Source organism: Haplochromis burtoni, unplaced genomic scaffold, assembly GCF_018398535.1.
Source record: "Haplochromis burtoni strain Fernald_Lab_line unplaced genomic scaffold, NCSU_Asbu1 Contig_17, whole genome shotgun sequence".
In the NCBI taxonomy this organism is placed as follows: domain Eukaryota; kingdom Metazoa; phylum Chordata; class Actinopteri; order Cichliformes; family Cichlidae; genus Haplochromis; species Haplochromis burtoni.
The window spans coordinates 3,847,796-3,870,839 of NW_024582378.1; the positions used below are offsets into that span (position 1 = coordinate 3,847,796).

General features: G+C 40.6%; 1 protein-coding gene across 2 annotated transcripts in view; it reads left to right on the forward strand.

The window, feature by feature from the left end:
- The window catches only part of zbtb16a (zinc finger and BTB domain containing 16a), a 137,255-nt gene that overhangs the window by 97,870 nt on the left and 16,341 nt on the right, over nt 1-23,044 (forward strand). For both annotated transcript variants that reach the window (XM_005916096.2, XM_042218316.1), the window contains exon 5: nt 22,337-22,507. In XM_005916096.2, the coding sequence (XP_005916158.1) occupies nt 22,337-22,507 (171 nt within the window). The remainder of the gene's footprint in view (nt 1-22,336; nt 22,508-23,044) is intronic.

The following is a 23,044-nucleotide window of genomic DNA, read 5'->3' on the forward strand; positions in this document are numbered from 1 at the left end:
GCAATTAGTTTTGTTCAAATCTGTTTGTTTGTTTTTTTTTAAATTCAGTCTCATACTGAAACCTCTAAAAATTGCAGTAAACATTAAATAAATGCATTACCTGGTTTCCATTATGAATGGATTAATGATAATAATGAAAATCTGTATATTCAAAACTCGAGCGAAACCTTTAAAGAATGCTCAGCACAGCACGAAAAAAGTTTAACATTAATACACTTAAAATTGAATACAGTATTTTATGTGAGGTAAACAAGATAAAGAGGCTATCACATAATATTATATTTACACTATAGGTCTATTTTGTAAAGCCTGTTAGACTTGAGTGGATTTACTGTAGTCTTGAGGGACACTTAAAGAACACTTCTTTAGTCAAGGCCAGTGCTCCATTTCAAATTTCAAATCCAGTCACAGCAGAACTGAAGCAGGTCTTGCTTTGCACATAATCAACAAAGTTTGATGAAATTTCACTTTGTAGTTTTTGCTTTAATTACACACACAAAAAGCCAATTGATAAATAAGACATAAGTCCACCTTGGCTTTTTTTGTTTTGCTAAAGAAAATATTCAGCTAATCTTTGCGGTCATGTTCAAATACCAAAAAGTATCAGCATTTATCGAGAATAAAATGAGTGGAATTTAGAAAGAAGAAGAAAATGTGTAGAGAACTGTTATTTTAAAACATCGGTGTAATTTCTCCATCATTTATTGTGTGTGTTTCTTTTTTGCAGCTATTTGTTGTTGGTTTAATTAATTTATTTTTTTACTTATTTGAAATTCTCTTCATTTTTGAAATCCCTTTTCATTGGCAAAGCATATTCTGAGCGTTTGTCAATAGGAGACGTTTTCAGCGTAAACAGCAGTGGAAAATTCGAGAACTATCTGATCCCTGAAAGGATAAAATCTCGTGGAAGTCTGTTTCCAGATGCTTTGAGTGCTTTCATAATTTGAAAAAAATGAAAATCAGTAAAGACTAAATGAAGAGCTTTATTTGTAGGCCACTGCGGTGAAGAGGTTCAGTTTCTTTTGGCACTTGTTTACTGCAGACAAATAATTACTCATAACCACATTTCTCACAGTAAAATTAAATTTGGCAGGATAACGTTGAGAACTTGGATAAGCTGAAATAAGCCCTTTTGGGGTTTTTTTTAAAGAAAATATCTTGACCAGCTAAACATTCATTTCTGAATCCCCCTCCCTTAACAAAAAAAAGGAAAAAAAATTCCACCTAGGAATGCTTAAGGGTTGGTCCGCTGGTCCGACTGCGGTGTCCTCTTACAGTCCAGCTGACCAACGGGCTCTAGGAGTTGATTGATTGGGTGGTGCTGGGGCCACCAAGGACCCTTTCTGCAGCTTTAGAGGTTAGAGGTCATCTCTTCTGCAAATCTGCTTCCTTTTGTACAGTCGCAATACCGGGAGAGCAGTGTCACATCACCCCCTCCTCTTTTCTCCCCCATCCCTCCTCCCTCTCATCTTCACCCTGGGAAAATGGGGGAAGCGTCAATTAAACCTTTTCTCTCTTTCGCTTCACTTCTCTCTATCTTCTGAAGTTGCTCTTTAAAAAAAAAAAAGCAAATTCTTTAGGTTTAAATGCAAAGAGGCGCTCAGGGCCAAGCCACGGCGCTGTTAAAAATGGTTTGTTAAGGTTTCCTGAGAATAAAACTAATGATAATGGCGCATACAAGCTGTTGTTGGAACACTCTTTAATGGATTACTTAAGCAAGCAATTAGCAGTACACTAGCAGCTAGATATCAGCATCTGAATGGTCTAAAATATGTGTTAGTTGTAATGATGCTATGTGGCAATTACTCTTGTTAATAGATTGTTGTGAAATTGGTTGGACTGAGGCATTGATACAATGACAAAAAAACCCTGGTTTTTTTCCTGCTGTCTCTGGCGCTTTTGACAAGCTCTCAAACTAGACTCAAAGTTTAAGCTGTATTGTACAATCTTCACCCCCACACAATCAAGAGCCAAACCAGAATCTAAAAGCATAACTGACTGATTTGGAGTGCTTGATTGGGAGGGAAAGCGGAATAAAAGTTTGGGCTGTGCGGCAGTCTTTACACACCAGAGCAGAGAAGACCGCTGCAATATATAATCCTTTGATATGCAGTCAGTCCGAAGGTTTTGCTGAGGGATAACGCTGCAATTCGGAAAATGTGGCTGGTCCTTGGCCCTCAGGGGCCAAGCCTTTGTGGTCACAGGACCAGGATTACACTTTAACCTCCACCACCACAAGCAACCAGCTCCCCCACCCCTCTAGCTAAGGCCCGAGGTCAGGTGAAAGGCCAGGAATCTTAAACAGGGTAGGAGAGAAGGAAAAAGAGGGTGGGGCGGGGACTAGAAAGTCCGTCTTTCTACCGTCCCAATGTGCAGCTCTTTGACTCAGTCCTGCATTTCATTTGAATTCCACAATTCAATACCAAAGCTTGTGCTTAGAGTCCAATTAGTACATGCAGGATGTTTTTCTAGACATATTTACATCTTCATTCAAGCAAATGTTAGGAACCTTTTATTTGATCTCAAAGAACTCACTTTCAATCTTACTCTGAGAGAAATAATATTGATCTCTTACTATGAGGGCCGAAAGAAATGAGACTGAGAAATTGGTATGGCTGCAACATATTTTGTCAAAGTAAGGTACAAGTATTGAACTATAACGGAGAGGAATTTAATTTGTTGGAGCCCTTAAATTGGTCCACAACAGCCATTCGCAAACATTGCTAACCTTGCCTATTCAATATATAGAAATAAAGTCCCTGTGTCTAAATTTAGAGTTGATCACATCTTCTACTGGCAAAGCATGTCTTGATTAGATTACAGTCTGACTCATGATGAGAAAGTTGAACATATAGGAAATGTGTTACTTCACTAAGCGTGGTCGTCATCCATCAGGAGGAGGAAAATCAGGAGGAACTGGAGTTTGTGTGGTGGCCAAAGAGGCTCTTCCACTGTATATGTTAGTTTTGAGTTTCTTCTTTCTGCCGTTTTGCTGCAAACAAAGGTCTCTTTGCACGCATCTAACATTCTCTTTTATTTACTTCTTCCAACATGTTGGAAGATTCTGGTAAAATGTGATGAAAACAGGACAATAGGGACGCCGAGCTGTTTTTCTTAAGTTCTCCAGTTACTCTGTTTGATGTTAAAATTGTCCTGGGGAGCCAGATAACAAAAATTATGCCCGGCCAGAGAAATGGTCTCATGAACCAGTTTGAAAACGTAACTTTTCCTGTCAACAACGCATGATCAGAAATCTGAGCGTGTGTTTGCTCCGCGGACAAACTCTTTGTTGCAAAACTCATTGTGGCTGCGCTGGTATTCCACTTTCACATGCATCCAGGCAAAAAAGGCCGTCTCTGTTTGTAGCCACTGCATGTTTTCTCTCCTGCCCACCCAAGTGTGTGAGCGGAGGCTGTGTTTGCGTCTGGTGTGTGTTGCTGTTGAGTGCGTCTGTCAGCTAGTTCGCAGGCCAGATACACTGAGGAAATGGTGGGGTCAAGGTGGGAGACCCCCGCACCTTTACCCAACACACACACACACACTAAAAAGTGTGGATTTATAGCAACAAGTCTGGGTTAGAGAGCTAGTGGTCTCTCCTTCCCACACCGCACTATAATTTCCTATTCTCCGACAACGGAGAAATATGGCCTAGAGACATAGAGGTAGAGGAAGAGCTAAAGATAGAGATGACAGAGCAGATGCAAAGTGGGGAGAGGAGGAAGATGTCAACAAGCTGCATGTTGTGCTTTCTGAATTTCCAACTTTTTTACGCCGTTTTGTTCTGCGGGTAGTGTTAGCCTAATTTAAACAAACACGCAAACAAATTTTTCTTCTTCCAGGTGTTTCCAGGTATGCCCAAGTGCCCTTTTCCCCCTTCTTTTTTATGATCCTGTTAGGGTATATTGTTACTTGTTCTTACCTTTAGGATCTTTCCTTGTGCAGGATTTCCTAAATGAACTCCCTTTAGAGTTAATGAAGGCCACATTTCCTATATATTCAACTTTCTCGTGAGTCAGACTGTAATCTAGTCGTGACACGCTTCACCAGCAGAAGACGTGATAACAGGTCCTCTCCAAACGCTAAACTGTGACTCTTAAAACATTCTGAAAGGGATTTGTGTACTTAGAATTCTTGCAAAATCCATTAAAATGTTTGAATCATCAGACAAAAACAAAAATTATTTTTATTTTATTATGCACTTCATTGTAAAGTGTAGATGTATGTCTCACTTTTTAAAATCAACTACCACAAAAGGGCCATTTCGGCAATATATATATGCAGTGGAAAAGGAAAAATATCTATATAACACTCCAGTGACTTCGGTTAATCTAGCATTTTTTAGGCACAAACATGCAAACATTTCACGCAGTCTTCAGTAGAGTTGAAGTTGAAGTGGTAAGAAGTAGCAGAACCCAAAGTCATCAAGGTTTCTATTTGTAGATAAATGTATCCATATGAATCAAAGACGGTATACCCTCTGTGAACCCCCCGCCCTCCCAAGTGCTACGTAAGTAACACCTGACCCTCTAAACTACCTTCTAATCTCCATTCTCAGTCATTAAGTGTCTCAGCAGTGGACACTGAGGCTGTTAAGTCTTACCATATACCATATAAGAGGCTTTTTCTCTGAAGGCAAACTCCTGTGAACTAGAAGGTCATGTGAGGACTTCTCCCCTTCCCTGTTGCTCTGGCTCTGCCTTGTGAAGCAGCGTGTGCATATGTAGAAAGATGGAGCTCCCCCTGCTGGACATAGGCAGCACCGAGCCCTGCAGACAGATGTCTCGCACATGCTACCCCAGCACGAGCACTTTGCTGTTTTATTCCCACTCATCTGTATCGCCTGTTCTTTATTCAGAGGTGACTTTATGGGGCCGTTTTGTTGCGATCGGCGCTATCATCGCCATTATATGATTATCTTCCACTAATCTCTCCAATGTAATAGTCCTGCAGGACCAATTTCTGGAGCAGGATCGTTTCTTATCTGCATTTTTAGGCAATCTGGGGCAGCAGGCTTCACACTTCTCTCCAGAGATGGGGGCTTAAGATGATGGTCTTTTAGTAATGATTTCATTTCTGCCTTCAGTGAATCCCAATTCGATCATCATGAGTGAGTGTATTCAGCGTAGCTCCATGGAATTTTGCAGTGTTTTGGATTAATGTATGAATTTTCAGCGGTATACAATCAATGCACATGACTGTGAGAAATTACAAATCTGTGTGACTGCAAAGTTGTATTTTCTTTCTTCTTTCTTTGGAAGATCATTTTAGGATTAGTTTTCAATCCTCCGGGGTATCAGGCTCTTTGTGCGAGCTATTTTAGAAACCACAGGTGGGCTCATACAGGTGGTTGTTAACAGTCCTGGCACTGAATACACTTGTTTTCGTTCCTGTCTCTTTCTGTCTGCGAAGCTTTTGAGCCTCGCCGAGTTCCTCGTCTGCCTTTGATTCATCCATACAAATGTGCAAAACATGAACCTCCTCTGCTCTCATCTGCCTGAGCAATGCACGCTGCAAAGTGACTAAATCTACAAGCTGCTCATTGATATTGTGATAAGTGAAGTTCCCTGGTGCAAAAAAAGATGAAGATAGGAATTAAATCAAAGCCACAATTTAGATGTGTAGCTGGACTGTCATCTTTTTTCCCCCCCTCTCCTCCTCTGTCATACAAAAATTAAATATTGGCTTCGTGTGAAGAGCAGATGAGCATGTATTAATATTTGGATATCTGGGTTTTTTTCTTTTCTCTGCTTTTTCAGTAGTTCAGATTTCACACTGGATGAATTATAGAGTTTAGGCAGTAACTTCATAAATTTTTTAAATATGGTTTAGTGGTATGTTATTCAATATGCACAGTGTGCTAACAGCCTGCTTCTTTTTCAATGCAATTCACTCTAATGAATAAAATATAGATCATCATAATGATACAAAATTTTCTAAAACCATTAAAGCAAAAACTGATCAATATTTATTCAAAATTTTCCTTTTCTTATCATCATCCAATTCACTTAAATGTGAATAAATAATACGTTTCCAATCGTCTTAGAGTTCATTTGTTAATATTTAGGACTGCTGAAAACAAAAACTGGTCAAGTCCTGTGTTAAAAACCCTGTGTTGATGCTCTGGTTGACAATGTTCTGCTTCTAAAAGTTCAAGTGCTGGAATTTTAATTGAATCTGATTAACTTTTAGATTTAAAACAAAATGTATAAAAATAGTTATAAACAAGTTTAATTTGCTGCCTAAAGATGAATTCCTCCAGTTTAATGTAACCCCCCAAGTCCCGAACTCTTTGATGGCATGCATTTTTTATTTCTCTTTGCTATTTGTGCTGATTTGGACCTGATGAATGTAAAAACAAAGAATTACGTGATTTTTTTTTTTTATCTGATTTTTGTTTCTGAGAAGAATGAGATCCACATAAGAGGACATTCGCTTTAAATTTAGATAGAACAGTGGCAGTTTAATTTCCTCTTAAGTGGATATCAGGCCCTTGTAGAGCAAAATTTAGTATTTTGATCTAGACAACCCAAAATGTGATGTCCACATATGTGGACGCCAGGTCCTAGGAGGTTAAAATCTTATCTAAAAAAATATCACAGATGCTGATCCAAACTCCAAATCTCTAAAAAATAGATATAAAAACACCTTGGAAACATAACTAGGAAGAATTTTAGCAGATGTATGTTTCCATGCCGCTGGAGTGGTGGTTGTTCTGCAGCAAGAAATCTTACATTCAGTCTTTCTCCCGTGGTCTTCAAGCATGATGTTGATAATAACAATGGTGTGTATTCACATGCTGCATAACCCCATTCAGCTGTAATCCTTATTTATATTCTGTTTTAATATTTATATTCCTTTTCTTTCCCCCCCTTGCTACTTGTTGCTGCAGTGAGCCACTTCCCCCCACAGGGATCATTAAAGTTTCATCTCTTTTTTTTTTTTACCCCTTTATTACTGTATATCATAGAACAACAGCACACTACTGTATGTAGTACCACCACAAGAATTGCAAATAAATGCAACAAGCCCATGACTTCATCACAATTGTAATAGAAAGAGAGAAGTACCCTGAGAACTCCCCCCACCCCCACACCCCAATCATCCCCACAACCTCAAAATCAATTTCCTTTAAATGGAATTAAGTGAGATTGAGGTACACCACTGTATTAGTTCTTCAAAAAGCAACCCTCCGAGCAACCCAGGCGCGCACACGCACACTCTTTTCCTGCTCGCTCTAACGGCCGCCGCTTTCCCCTCGATGGAGTTTGATCGACACACAGGTGATCTATAAATAAAGGCTTTTCTTCCAACCCACAAAGTCACGTCGGCCGCTTGCAGTTCAGCTCCAAGGTCACAGCTGCCTCCACTACCCTTTATTGCGTTCATTCCCCACTTGTTTGGGAAACGAGTTTAAATGCGCTTCGAGCTAATGTAACTCTTGTTTGATGGAAATGGACACATAAAAAGAACTAATGAATGCATATTTAAAAGTGCTTAGAGTTTTAAATTTAGCCTCTGATGCGATGCTTGTAAGCTTACCTGAATGCTTTTTTAATACCTATAATCACAAATTTTCCCTTGAATGCATCACCATAAGTGAGCATCATCTTCTAAAGGCTGTGTAGGAATTGGGTCTTATGAATGAAGCGATTAGTTTTTGTGTTTAAACTGTTTGGGTTTTTTTTGTTTTTAAGACAAACAACGCACCGGGAACTACATAATTTCTAATGAATAATTCACTTGCCCAACACCATTTAATACATCTAATGAAATTACTCTTTTTGCCACCTCACTCAACAAATTACTGTGTGGTGCAGTATTGTTACTTTCCTATTTACCGTTTCCTCGTCATTACTTAAGTTTTTCCACAGCTTCTCAGTCTGTCCGTGCCCTCGTTGCTCATGTTGTGTGCAATTTGCCGCACAGTTGCATTTCTTGTGATCTGTAGCTTTCAGTGCACTGCTGAGGTGTTTGCTGCCGTCTTTCGCTTACTTTCTGTGACTTGTTTAGTTCGCTGCGATGACGGCACGTTGGGTGATTCTGTCGGGCCTTTTTGCAGCGTCTTGATCTCATTGAGAAGAACTTGAGTGTCAGGCGAGTATTTTTTCCCATTATACTGTTGTGCCTTTCATTCCTGGTGATGGCTCAGATGTCACGGCCCCTGCCGCTTCCTTGCGGCATGCCGATGACTGCTTTGCAGCACAAGAAGGGCACAGCCTTCACCATCTCTCTTCTCCTTGTGTTTCCTCGGAAGGAAAAACTTTCAGTATGTATGTTTAATGTGAACCTCCCCAACAATGGAGGCTTGTAGTGCACTGTGACTTTTCTCTCAAACCTCCACCCCTGGACTCATCCTCTGCTATTAACAACAAAAGGCCTATGTTAACTACATTAAGCTGCCGTAGAAGCATGCCATCCCCATTGTAGTTAATACCTTTATAATTCAGTAGCGATTTGGCTATGGTTTTCCCTGTGTTACATTCATCAGATAGCCTCCTATTACCAATTCCAATACCTCTCATTCCTGCTTCTTTTTGTTTCACCCTTCCCTTCCTTTACCCTCTTCCCAGGCCGTCTGAGAAAACAAAACAAACACTCCATCCTGTCCAGCATGTATGTGTTGCAAAGGATGTGTGTGTGTATGCGCGCTAAGGTTTGGACAGTAGAGTGAGGTGCTAAAAGCCTTTTGTCCAGCAGGAAAGACGGTGTCAGCAGCCACAGTGAGGGGGGGGGGGGGCAAAGTAAGGGGGAGCTGGGGTCATTTGGCTTCAGCTTCTTGTGTGTGTGTATAAGTGTGTATGGGTCGAAGAACCTAAGAGCCTGTGACTAATGTGGGTTTGCAACCCCGTCACCCAGCCCCCTTTTCCTTTTACATTGTCTGCCCCCACTGTCCAGATGGCCGGTGAGAAGAATAAATCCTGGGAAGGCGAGGAGAGATTTGGGATTCCATTGCAGGACACGGGGTAAAGGTGGGGGGGTGATGGGAGTTTGACGGGGTTTGGATGGAGTTGGGTAAGTCGCTACCAGTCCATCTCTCCCATGAACCTTTTATACTCTAGGGGAGCGGAGCATGTCCTGTGAATTGAAAAGCTTTTCATACCTTTAATTAAGTTTAGATAATAAAGAGACAAAACAGTTAGTTTAAAGGGGGGAAAAAAGAAATAAAACTCTCGTACACAAAGCCTGTGTTATAACAGCACTTGTTAGGAGACACACAGAATGGAAGTGATGATGGTCAAGAGGGTATAAGAAATTAGCAGCAATAGCACAGGACTATATCCACCGTGAGCTTTTGGCGGAGGCTTAAGGAGACTTTGGTGGCCTCTGAAAGCCATTATGAAAATACTTATTGCAAAGCAGACCACCCCTAATGGACTGTACCTTTAATTTTATGAGCCCCCTGATGCTGTATGGCTGCAGTGATCTGAGCAGCTACTTGCTTTGTTTGCATTTACCTGATTGTTTGCTGTGGAGCTGTAAATAAACTGAGAAATAGGATTACTGTACAGTATATGCAATACAAAAAATACACATGTTGTTCATATGGAACCCAATTGATAGCAAAAAATTATAAAAAAAAAAATTATAAAAAAAAAGAAAATTAAAGATATGAGTAGTTATTTTTTTTAACTGAATTCATGTAAAGGGAAAAAAGCAACATCTACAGACTGAATACCTAAAACTTCTAAAGCCTTATGTTTAATTTACACTGTGCTACATAATTGTGTTTAACACCAATCAGCGACAAAAAGGAGTTTTTCCAATCTTGTAGCAGGATATTTCCAACACTAATTGAGTGAATATCTACGAGAAAAACACAATAACTGAAGCTATATGACATCATGTCAATGTGATCCAAAAATATGATGCTCAGTCCAAGATCGCTCTCTGTAGCATCATCTTCCATTCAAATTTATACATTTTGATGTTTCAGCCTTGACAATCAACACCTAATAACACCATTCCTAATTTATTAGCTGAAAAATCTTCTGTGTATATCTGTATTTCTATTTAGCGCGTAGAGGGTGATGTTGTATTTAATTTAATATCTGGAGAACTGGCTAAAAATAATCTTTCATGAAAATCAGATAATGCTCCTGCTTTCTTTTAATTAATTATACATGTAAATGGATTCACTGCTTTGGTATACACCAACGAGTCTGGCTGTGGCGACTGCTTGGGTATACTGACTTGTTTGTACTGGTTATAAGGGGTTCAAGGAGAAAGGATAGTTGACCTCCAGAAAACAACATTGCAGAAACTGGGCACACTTGGAAATAAGACGGTATTATGGTAACTGTTTTTGTCTTTGTTTGCATGTTCTGTAAAGTTTTAGGACTTTTTGTATTCTTATCCATCACGCAATCAGGGAGACATCCGAGCCATCTCAGATCTTTCTGTAGTCCATGACAATGAGCCCAAACATAGTCTTAAAAAGAAAACATCTTCAGGGATAAGTGGAAGGAGGAGTCCTGGAGCTGATAGTATAACCACCAAAGACCCCTGATCTCAACAACAGAACAAAGCAGCAGCGTACACTGAAGAGTACCATGTATGTGGATTTGATTTGAATGTTTTTACATTGTATAAGGTTCATTCATAAATTTATAATTCTGGGAATTTCCTTAACCCTCCTCTCCTTTCCCTCCTTGCTCGAAACTGTGCAGCACAGCTGCTGTTTTCTGTCTTCAGCTCTAAATAAAGCCTTTGTTTCTCATCAGCTATTAAATGTAGTTATTTTGTTTTTATTCATCATTTTACAGTACAAACGTGAACTCTTTTAATATACTCGTTTGACAATTGTGTTAAGGTGCTTTTTTTTAAAAAAGGGGGGGGGAAGGTGGCATGTTTTTTCTCCTCTTATTCAAGATCATTAATCTTGGTGACAGGGATTTACATCAGCCGACAGACTCACTGATATATTTGGAGTGAAAATGTCTCCATTTCCTGTTAAAGAGAAAAATAGAGCTGCACTCAAATGCGGTACTTCATCTGTAAACACACAATTGAGTATTCTATGTGGAGAAAACAGAGTATACAAATGACCGAGCTGCGCAAATTTCTCTCTGGGATACTCGAACCTCCTACTGAATGCTGTCATTTATTTTCATTGGTTTCATGCAGTAATGGACTTCGCTTGAACAGCATCTTTGTATTTAACCTTGAGACTGAAACATTTGAGTGCATATGTGCATTTATGTAGAGGCACAAACACACGGAGACACACACTTTACTATGATAATGATCATCTCCCTATTTTTTCCTCCTAATGGCACATTTCACTTTTGTAATTACCGAGGAGTTGCGGTAAAAATGAAGTTCAGTGTTTCTATTTAATGCAGAGTCCATAAGGCTTTACTGGCTAACAGCGTTACATGTACAGGTCTCTGCTGCTGGAGCAAACATTGCGTACCGCTATATAGCGTAAAAGAAATAAAACTCAGGCGTGTAACCAAATATTTAATAGGAAGCAGCTCCGTCAAAGAGATCAAGTCTGTTTTTAAATTCAAAATTAACAGTTTTAAACTTACAGAGGTTATTTTCTCAATTTACTCAGATGTGATGATCCAGATCCAGATGACACAGTAAAGAATTGGCTCATTTATTTTAATCACGTTTGAGTTCTGATCATTAAATATTGTCTTACAATATATTTTCTTTGTTCTGTGAAAAGCTTCCCAACATAACATGCACCTACATTAAAGTCCCAAATGTTAATATTAAGACTTGACAAGCTCCCATGCCCAGACTCCAATTCTCTGTTTGGTTTATTTGTCACATTTTCATCAAATATGATGAAATTAAAATATGGAGTTAGAGCCTTCTCACTGGCCCCTGCTGGCTGTTTACTAGTTTTACACCCCAAGCTGTTGAAAATGGGCCCTTGCTTGACTGGAGGAGAGGGGAGTGGAGAGCCAGTTGTCATGGTCAGGCTGGCTGAAAGTTGCTGGGGCCAGCTGTAGCACAGGAGCCATTCCCTCTCATTTCCACTTCATTTATCTGCTCCTGCTCTTTCCTCCATCCATCCATCTATTCCTCCTTCTTTTCCTCTGCCAGTGGACCAACACTCTCTCCATGCTGAGCTCCACTGTGCCCAGTCAACTGTGGCAGAGCAAATGGCATCTCTTTGTTTCTTGTCTGTCTCCCTCAGAGTTTTATTTGCTAAAATAACACAGTGTACTTCATATATGTCCAAACCCTTCGATATTAAATACACTAACAGGTTTATGTTTATTTCCTTAATTATGTTTCACTCTTTTGTTCGTTTTCTCAGCCTCGAATTTTGAAGGAATATTTATCACTTCATTGCTTCAGGTAAAAAAGAAAAATAATACTAATAATTGCAAGTAGTCGGGGTTGTATATTTGTTTTACTTATAAAAAAAATGATAACTGGAGTCATGCAGGAAATAAACAAACATAAAGGAAAGCAAATCACTTCCAGATCTGACCCACTGTAGAGCAGAGCCAGGTCCAGACAGAGCATTCTCTCTGTTTCCTTTTCTCTCCCTCCCTCCTCTTCTTGGTATGAATCTGCCGTATCTCATTCCCCAGCGCTAATTCCAATTTAATTGCCAGTAGCCTGAAGCCTCCTCAATAGGAGTAACAAATGGTTTGATTCTGTAGACTTCATCAGACTGCATTTTAAATGCGACACAGTAACCCGGTGCGAATGCCAATGAAGCCTGGCGAGTAGCTCCTCTGTTTACTAATTATCCTTTTTCTTACTCCAAGCCACACTGCACAAGTTGTCTGATTAAATCGGATTTGTGGGGATTGGAGGGTGGGGTAGGTGGGTGCTCCGGTGGTGGTGGTGGTGGTTGGGGCCGGGTGGATTGGATGGCAACCGTTGTCCATCTTTGCAAATGATCCCCACGTCCACAACACCAAGGGCCCGCTGGTGCGACTGTAAATCATGTTAAAGGGCTGTGCCACTGTTCTTCACATTGACATTAATTCCCAGCTTGTGCCGTTGATGATCTTTACAGTCAGCATGGTGGTGAGGAAAAAAACAAACACACGCTGGCAAGTGTATTCTAATGACATTTCGGAATTGATATCCACCGCAGTCACGCAGGGAACAGGCTTTGAGATTTGAGATTTCTTGAATGTGGGTGAGATGTGCAGTTAAGATCTGAAAACTTTTAAAGAGCCATGTTATATGAGGGTAGATTCACAACAGCAGCTCTTAGCCACAAGCTTATTTGTTTCCAATGAACAAGTAAATCTTTTTTTTTTTTAATTGGGTCACTGTAGTATTTTGGCTCAAACCAGAGTAAATAGTACATTTGAATGAGATTATTAGAGCTCAGTGAAATTAAGTAAACAACAGAGTGGGGCAGTGTATTTGTACATAGTATAGTAACTATTTATCTAACATATCTCTAATTCACTTTTTCTTCCTGTCTCTTGTGCTGCAGTAACAAGTGAATTTCCCCCAGTGTGGGATTAAATAAACTCTGTCTATGTCTAAAAAAGGCAAAACAGATCTTTTAATATATACGCATAAGATGTTTTACATTTATTTGTCCTTTCTGGTTTTATTGGTACTTTGTACTTGGAAGTAGGGTAAATTCAATACTGAGTTAGCTGTTTTCATTTGTTCATAATGAGGAAAATATGGATATTATTACCAACCTTATCAATTTAGCAAACCTTAATCACAGCTACGTTTCTAAAATGAAGTAACAACGGATCGTTGGAAAACATTCACTTATTAAGCCTCCCTCTCAATGTATTGTCCATCATAGCGCACCACAGACACCGAGCTAACACTACAAATTTGAGCAATAATGTGCAGCAGTAATGAAGTGCTCCAGTTGCTACAGTAGAGAGAGAATATGGCGGGGCTCTGAACGCTGTGCAGATGAGGAAATTTGCACCGCTATAAAGACCTCTCCCTGTCAACTAAATGGGCAGTTGAGCTGCCATATGGTTGTGCTGACATTATCTCTGGGTAATTAATATGGCATCTCGCCTGGCATCTGGTGGCATTAATCTAGCTGGGAGCAGTTCATCTTACAATGTCAGCGCTGCTGCGGGCCCGACGTGAATTATCACTGCCCGATGGAACAGGGAGGAAGGGACGAAACAAAACAAAACACAGCGGGGCAGGGTCTGTTGACTGCGTGGCGTTGCATCTTCTTATAATAGCGGTTGCCTTTTTACTTTGATTTCTTGTTTATTTCATCTGCATGAATAATGTGAGCGAGTTATTGGTTCTTTGAACTGACTCCTTGGCAGTCCCGTGTCATTACTGAAATGCTCGTATGAGTGCGATAATGTCTTCAGTGAGTCGTTTTGTTGTATTTAATTGCAATTGTGCCAAACTATTGTAGCTCTAGTTTTGTATTTTTCCCAATTATTAAGTTGCATGCTATTATATTGTAATTTTTCCAAGTTTCCTTATATTCTTTAGAGGTAGCATAGTATAAAAACAATGTATAGTATAATTCCGATTATAAATGTTGGTGTGATGTAAAGCATTTCCTTCCAACGTTGTCATATAATATTTTGCCATCCATCTTGTGTCTAGTGTCAAGACGGAGGTGATTATTTTTTTAGGACTGCCTCGATGCCTCCTCTTTTATTAATCACCCTTTTGCTGATCGACAGCCTCTCAGTTTCCTAATCCCAAGTTAAGAGTCACTGAAATAAGGTTTGTCCAGACAGATCTTAGTTTAGCAGCCTGCTTCTCCCATATGTTTTTAGAGGCTTAAATAAATTGATTTTGTGTGACCAGCTATGGCATTGCACTTGGGTGAAGCAGAAGTGTCCATCAGAACTAACTGCCACGGGCTAATTTCAATTAATAAAAGGGTTGTTTTTCCACGCACGAGGGAAAATCTCGGTTTTTTTCAAAGCATGTTCATGACCTCGGATAACCCGCCCCCCAAAAAACATGAAATCTCTGCCTGGTTAGAAGTAACCACTTTAAAATCTGTTGCCTCAATCCAGGGGTTTTATTCAGATGTAGAGCTCCCTTTCTCTGTTACCCCTGAAGCCTCATTTCAGCAGTCATTCCAGCCTCCTCCAGTTTGATCAATAAATAATTCTGTGGAGGTGTTTTAAATGAATTAGCAGAAGCGCAAACATTCCATCTTATTTTCTTTCTCGTGCCGAATACACAAACGCGCTACAACACAGGGTGCCTCAGTAGATGCCAGACCCCTGTGTTTATTTTTCTTGTGTTATGCATCTGCATTTTGAAGCACATGGGAGGAACTATACTGATAATGTGAGTTAAAAAAAGAGGATTTATGGGAGTGCTGCGCCTGGTTGGATAACAGGATATTGTGATTGAAAAGCGCATATCAAACGTGGCATTCACCTACAGGTTATTATTCTGAAAAGCTGCGTCTGTTGAAGTTGAGGTAAACACGAGATGTCTCCAGCAGCAACAGGTTCAACGCTAAAATCCTTAACACGTCGAATAAACAGCTCTTTGAGGGGAAATCTGAGGAGATTTCAGGATGTAGCACAGACCACAGGGGATGAAAATCTCATAAAGTAGTCCTAACTTACACCAGGAATGTTTTCTTGCCAAATTGAAACTGTTTGCATGCAACAAACAGATCATTTGCTAAGGGTGTGCAGAGTGATGTAATTCAGATGCAATGCACAATATGTAAACTACTTGAACAGAATGCTTATTTCCCCATTTCTGCATCTGTGTTGGCAGTTCTTCAGCTTCTACTTAGCACCATGTGGTAGCTTTACTGCACAATCACTTTAAATGTACAGTTCTCCACGATGCAATGAAAAGCTCTCAAACAGTTTTCCACATGAATATCGATCCCCTGAACATTTTCTGAAGATTTAGTTGGCAGAAGAAACCCCAGCCATTTTTCTCTTCAGTGTTAAAAACAAATTTGTTTTCTTGAGCATCTGTCGGAGCGATCGTTATCATACCGAGGAGCATATGTCTAACAGTTTGTTTCAGTGGCTACGACTGAATGAGGCTAAGAGTCTGTCACTCTTTTGATTATGTTACGTGGTAATGAGGAAATCCCTGAGACAGTGGAAAGGACCGCACACTGTAAAGAAATCCACTGGCGTTAGCAGTAAGATCTTCTAGTATTGCACATTCTTACATCTTTTTCCCTGATGCTTTTTTTCCCTGCTTATCCTTTTTTGTTGTTGTGTTTTGGAAGAAACTTTGTGTGGTGGTGCTACAGACAGGCAGCTGTTGCCCACAGTAGAAAGGATATCCCTTATAATCAATTTAAAGACTCCTTTCAGTCCATAAAAAAGTAAATTAAAGAAGGCGTTTATTTACTTATTTATTTATTCATTCACTGTGAAATGCATATCTCTGATGACACCCCACGGAGGCGGCGGTAAAAAGGTGCTCTGCGACCTTTTCAGAAAGACTCTGGCTTGATATGCGATGAAGCCTGATTGCAGATGAACAACAAACACTTGACAAAGCTAAAGAGCAGCAGGAACATCGCTGTTTCTTTGATTTCTCACACCTTGTCCTGCCAGCACAGGCGGGGATGTTGTGACTGGTGTTTGTGGAGACTGTCAGTTACATGGTGGGAGATAGGAGAGCAGCCAGTAGGACGGATGTTGTTGTGACTGAATGCTGTTGTACTGTAGAGCAGTGATAGTTCAAGGCAAGAAAATGAAAAAAGACACTGAGATTTGCGTACTAATAATCTAAACATTCAGCTGCGGTGGTCACTCCAACTAAACAGGACATGCCGAGAATAATTCGCCTACCGCTGATTTCCTGTAAGGAAACGGACTGAAAAGGTCTAGTTCGACAAACCAAACCAGCACGTCCCGGGGAAGTGTCAGCGATCGGTTGTACTGCTGCCAATGGCTTAGTCAGGTTGAGTCATTTGCGGTTGATTTTTGATCGTCACTATTCAAATGCGCTTGTCCATGTGGCAGAGGCGCTAAAAGGGGGTAAAGTTAAAATCTGTGACTCTGAATCTAAGACAGCAAATGCTTCTGAGAGTAGTGTGGTTTCCTTTTGACCAGGCCACAAAAAAGAAGTCACTTGAAGGTAAAAGAAGTAAATAAAGCAAGGGTATATTCACTGGCCTTTCAGGATTTAAGCCTCATGTTTGACAGCTGGGTGCATTCATTTTTCAAACTTCTATTTCCACATCAGGTATGAACGCTCGTTATCAAGATGAATCACATTTAGGTAACTTATCAAGGCAGCAGCTCAGAAAAGAACTCAGATTTCACATGATGCGGTGACTTTGGGATCATGTTTCTGTTATTACGCCTCAAATTGGGACATCTCCAATTAATACTAGCGCACTAGGATGCAGACACCTACATTTAGTCACTATTCTGCCCTCTGTATAGATAAAGTATAGCTTGCTATAGATTGCTATTGACAAGAGCAAGCAGTAACAGAGGTTGAGGGCTGCGGTAATGGCCTGTGATTGAACACCTTGTGCTGAGGTCCCGCTGCTCTCTGCCTCATTAACTCTGGCAGTTCCTCTGTTCAGCACGCTGCATTGCAGGCCACAGTCAGGACGCATTTAACTCTCTCAGCTACAGTCCTGGAAACGTGCATTCAGAAAGGATTTAAACCAGCATAAGGACTTTTAATGCTTCGTCTCGAAAAACGCCTGCAAGTCGTTGCAAATATCCCAGGTAGCTGTTAAGCTTCTAATCGAGGAGCATAGGCTGCTGTTATGTAGAGTATGTGAGTGGCAGCACCTTGAGGTGTACGTGGAGATTTTCAGGTGTGTAGTTACATTTTACTCATCAAAATCCATTTCTTCAAGCTTTAGAGTCCTCAAAATGTTCTGAGATCCTGATGGTCCTCAGTCGTGCTGCATTCTGTCACTTCCACATTTAATTCAAATGGCCACCGTGGTGGAACCTATAACCTAGAATTATAGGAACAGTCTTAAGCTGTTTTCATACATGCACTTCAGATCTGAACTTTTCTAGACGTTACCCAACGGAGCTGCAGAGCTGTGAGAATGCAAATGTCCCTTTTATCCGGATCAGACATTAAAACTGCCTTTAACCTGCCAGATCCTCTGATGCAAAGTCAGTGTGATGTCTGCACGTGTGAGACAAGTGCAGCAAACTCTGAAGAGAATGAATGAGCACCATGTGTCCAGTATCAAACACTCAAACCACCCTTGCCTAATCCAGAGTATTTCCAGTAGAGGCCACATGTCTGAAGCAGATTTCCTGTGGTTTGCTAAATGTATGGAGAAAAGGCAACTTCATACAATGTCCCAGCCAGAGTCTCCTATAAATAGACTGATTCTTATATAGTGTTTCACTGCTCGAGCACTGAAAGTATTTTATACAACATGTGTCATTCGCCTATTTGCACCCATTCATGCAAGCACTATTTTCAACACACTGAAACAATTAAAACTAAGATAACGCACACTGGAGAGCAACTAGGGGTTCAGCGTCTTGCCCAAGGACACATTGCCACACAGAGTGGAGCAGCCAGGGTTAGAACGAGCAACCTTCCGACCTTCAGATTACTACAGCTCAGTTCACCTGTGATAACGGCTCTTGTTGATTTATGCAGGTGACAACTGTAAGAATTTCTGATAATTTTTGAAGCCATTAATCAAGATGGATAATTTTTCTGAATAGGTGCGTGAGTGGGCGGTGGTTACCCTGCTGCTGGAAGCGCCAGCCTCAATGGCAAGCATCTAGCTACAGGCCATTTCTCTGCTCCTTGCCCATCCGGCCACTGTCACCTCCCATCGCGGGGTATTCCTCTCCATTACCAGCCTGTGTCCATCCCCCACTTAAATAACAGCAGCCCTGCCACTCCAGACCCATTAAGATACTACCGGCACTGCTGCGGCCCCGCACACAAACAGCCACAAACTGCCCAAGCCTTTATAAATAGATGGCACGAGAAGTGTAGAGAGGCTGGTTAAAGGAGGTAAATTATTCCAAAACAGCCAAACAGGACTGAGACTAAGAACCCTCCACCGCTCTGGCTCCACAGCTCCTCCTTTCAGGTGTCACTTTGGGCTGACTCAATTTTACACTGTAATGGACCTCCTGGGTCAACTACCTTTCTCCCACCTTTCCTTCCTTTTTTATCTCTCCACTGCTCTCTTCATCTATCAGCAGCTGACAAGCCTTTTACTCACTTTACTGCAACACACAATTATTCCCTGTACTGAAGTTTGGACCGCTTAATTTTATCTAACAGTAATCAGTGTTAGCACTTTGCTACAAACTGTGCTTTGCAGACAAGAAGGGCAAACGATAGCAAGGAGGAAGCAATTTCCTACAGTACATAGACTCAGCAGCATAGGTGAAAGATCTGGGATGTAACGTGCAGTTTGTGGAAAAAGTCTTAAAGACTTTTTTTACTTACTGGTGTCAGATGGACTTTCTGTACTGGCTGGTTAGTCAAACTATTTATTTCTATGATGTTATTTGTACTGTTATTAAAGTTCTGGAACTAGTTGGACTTTTTTCCCACATTTAATTAAACCTAGGATGAAGAAAGTCTTACTGTAGTTGGTGTATTCCTACACTCCAATGAGATCCATAGAAACATATTAACAGGAAAATTAATCATTTCTGTGCTCGTTAGCTAGTTTGCTAACATTGCTAACATTTGGTTAGGTTTAAGCACAAAACACCACATGGTTTGGCTTAAAATAATTAGTTTGTTAAGGTCTAGGGGCCTTGTGTGATCCCGCAGTAGTAAATATGCAGTTGTTATGCAGGATTCTAGGAATGGTCGTGGTTAGAAGAAACGGCATTAACTAAGCAACAAATATCGATCTGCAATACAAGTGTACGTAATCTTATCAATTCATCTACCCAACACAACATCCGCCCTGCAAAAATAATTGGACTTCCTCCTTTGCTGCTGTCGGAGCTACAACAGGCACTAAAGTGCTTTGTATCTTAAAATGAATAGAGATGGCAATTACATGTAAATGTGGGTTGTAATAAGATGCTTTAGTGTTGGCAAAATGCCTGAAACATTAGTTAATAGCAGCTCTTCAAGGCTCAGAAAGTCAAAAACTGCATAAATATGTGGTCATTTTTGATTATTTACTTGTGTGGTGTTTAGAGAGCAGCATGTTTAAATGTCCATCACTTTCTGGTGGTTTGCTTGTACTAACCATCTTTGTTCCAGTGTTCTCAGCTAGATTGTATTGTTTTTGATAAAAGCAGTCACTGTCAGAGCTCTTTTAAAGTTGATACACACTTTGGTGATGCATATTGTTCACCATAATGCGCCGCGCCACTGTAACTGCCCTGACTTCAAAGTCGTGTTTTTCATGCGGTGCTTCCACTTTTTTGTTCCACTGCTATGTTTTTCTGTGTGTGTCTGTCTGCGTGTGTGTTGGTATCTGGGTTTCAGATTTCCACCATGCCTTGGCCTAAACCTGAGGTCAGAGGTCTGCTGACCTTTTACATTCCAAAACCTTTTTTCCCCCTCTAATTCTTGATCTTTGGCCAAAGTCTCCACCCAACCCTACCCCCAAGTCCACTATTCTCTCATTTTCTCTGATGCCCATTTCACCTCTTGTGCACTTACACCATTGTTAGTTTCTTCTTTCAATAACAGAACTTTATTTTTACATATTCAGTCCAACCCTGAATGTTCTGATTGATCTGATATAGCCTAAAGGAAGAAGTATTGTGCTTATGGAGGATCACTGAGTTAGCCAGACCTTAGATGGATTACAAGCTAAAGAAGGAGGAGTGAGGTAGAAAAAGGTGAGAAGTGACTAAAACCTGGATTGTCAGTCAAAGCTATTATCGTACCTGAAATGTCCTGAAGGGATTCTAAAAGCAATAATAGGCATTCATTGGCCTCTTCAGTGGCCTTTTCAATGATAAACGCAGAGAGGACAAGAAGACAGAATTGAAAAAAGAGCAAGCAAGTTTAGATGTAAGTTTAGATGTAGATGTAGGAAATAGATAGATAAATAGATGTTCTGAGCTAAGAAGTGGCTAATTTCCAAAGGGGGATCCTCAAGGTGGCATGAATATGCTCGGAAAAATTAAAAAGCAAAAGGTTGCAAAAACGCTGCCCTGTGTTTGGGGGGGAATAAGTTGGTCAGCAGCACATTTGGAGTTATCCTCCAAGGAGCATGAATATAACTGACATCACATGTAGGGCTGGAAGATTAGTACCTCGGGCTTTCAGTCATGAGTGCTCACCACGGAGTTAATGAAAACTCTACACTCCTGTAGACAAGCCTGATTCCTTTCATGTACAAGAAAAAATGAGAAATAGAGACAGTCCGAAAGTCAGAAGGGAAAGGTTTGTCAATATTTATTTTTTCTCCACTACTTGCAACAAAGTGAGAATTTTTTTTCCTCGTTTCGCTCTTCAGCATCACTTTCTTCTGCTACAAACCGAAATCTCCTCTCTTTACCTGCTTTCCAGCAACTCTTTTCTATCCTTCCTCCTATCATCATTCTCCAGCAATATACTCCCTCCCTTCATCCCGGTTCTTTAGCGTGTAGAGCAGCAGAGACAGTGATTGATCTGGTGTGGAGGCTGTCGTGGGCCCGCCTCCTCCTCCAGTGGTTATGAACATGAGGCGGGCTGCTCTTCATAGATTTTTAAATTAGTGTCAGCTTTGCCCCAAAGATGTGTTATTGACTGATGAAATAGAAACTGAGCTCCAAACACTCAGTCCTTCCCCAGAGTTTTCCCCAGCCTGGTAATTGAAAAAGTGTGAAGGGAGTGTGTTCAAAGGAGCGTGCAGTTGGGTGTGTGTGTGCGTGTTTGTGTGTGTGTGCGTGTGTTCTGCTGTGTTTGTGGGCTCTTTATCTCTGCTGGAGAAAAATGCACAGTGCTCGCTGGAGTCAAGATTCGATTGAAGTATTGCATAGGAGATCTTTATCTTTCTACACACCCACCCTAAAACATGAATGCTGCATGCAACTTTAATCCTATAAATACAGTATTTTTTACATGCACTTGTGAAAAAGTTTTTTGTTTTCCTGGGTTCTTTTCTTTTTCTTCATTCAAATTTGATGTGCTAAAGTTCTCGACATCATACCTGTGTTGTTATCCTGTATTTTAATCACTGTAAGGATACACAACCGTGTGTGATTGGTTTGAGAAAAGCTGGCTTTGGCTGTCACTCTGGATCTACATTGAAGTGCTACTGAATAGCTCCGTAGTGACAGTGCTTTATTCTTCCTGAAATAACCACTGCACAACTTGGATCTAAGTTTTTTTTTTTATCACAAGCACCTATAAGGTCATATTCATCCCTTTAATTGCAAAAGAATGGATACACAAAAAGACATGCGACAAGTCAAGAAACGTGAGGTCGGATGACTTTTAATAAATAATGTTTGCCTCGAATTAACTTGCGGTGTTTTTTGCTCCGCAGGCTCGGACATGGCCATCTTTTGCCTGCTTTGTGGGAAGCGCTTCCAGACCCAGACAGCATTGCAGCAGCACATGGAAGTCCACGCCGGAGTTCGCAGCTACATTTGCAGCGAATGCAACCGGACTTTCCCCAGCCATACTGCACTCAAGCGTCACCTACGCTCACACACAGGTCAGTGAAAGCCGCCTGTGGTGACAAGGCGGCGATATCATTTCACCGAGGTGTTCCATGGGGCGTTATCTGTCTATTTATATCCAGCCTTTTCTCTTGGTCTGGAATATGCGAATGCTGTAACAAATTAAGTGCAGTAGTCCATAATACATTCTCTGTTTGATCTTGGGCAATCCTCATGTACCCACACCAGGTCGGAAAGGTAATCCCTTTGCTCTTTTTTTCTGTATCCTAGAGTCTGCTTTGATTTTAATTCAAAATACCTCCAAAAGTAGGATTCATCATAATTAGATGTCTGAACCACCTCCTTCCTAATGCTAAGGAAGCACATCCAGAACTAGTCCCTGTAATTCCTAGTTGAGTAACAGTCACCTTCCAAAACTTTGAGTATATAGTAGATGAAACACGAAGACCTGACAACTGCAGCCATTTGTTTTTTTAAATCAGTGCACTTATACAGCTTAGCCTTTTGATTCATTTCCTTAGCGTATTTAACAAAAACAACTCAAATCCTTCTAATAAAATGGATGGAATTGC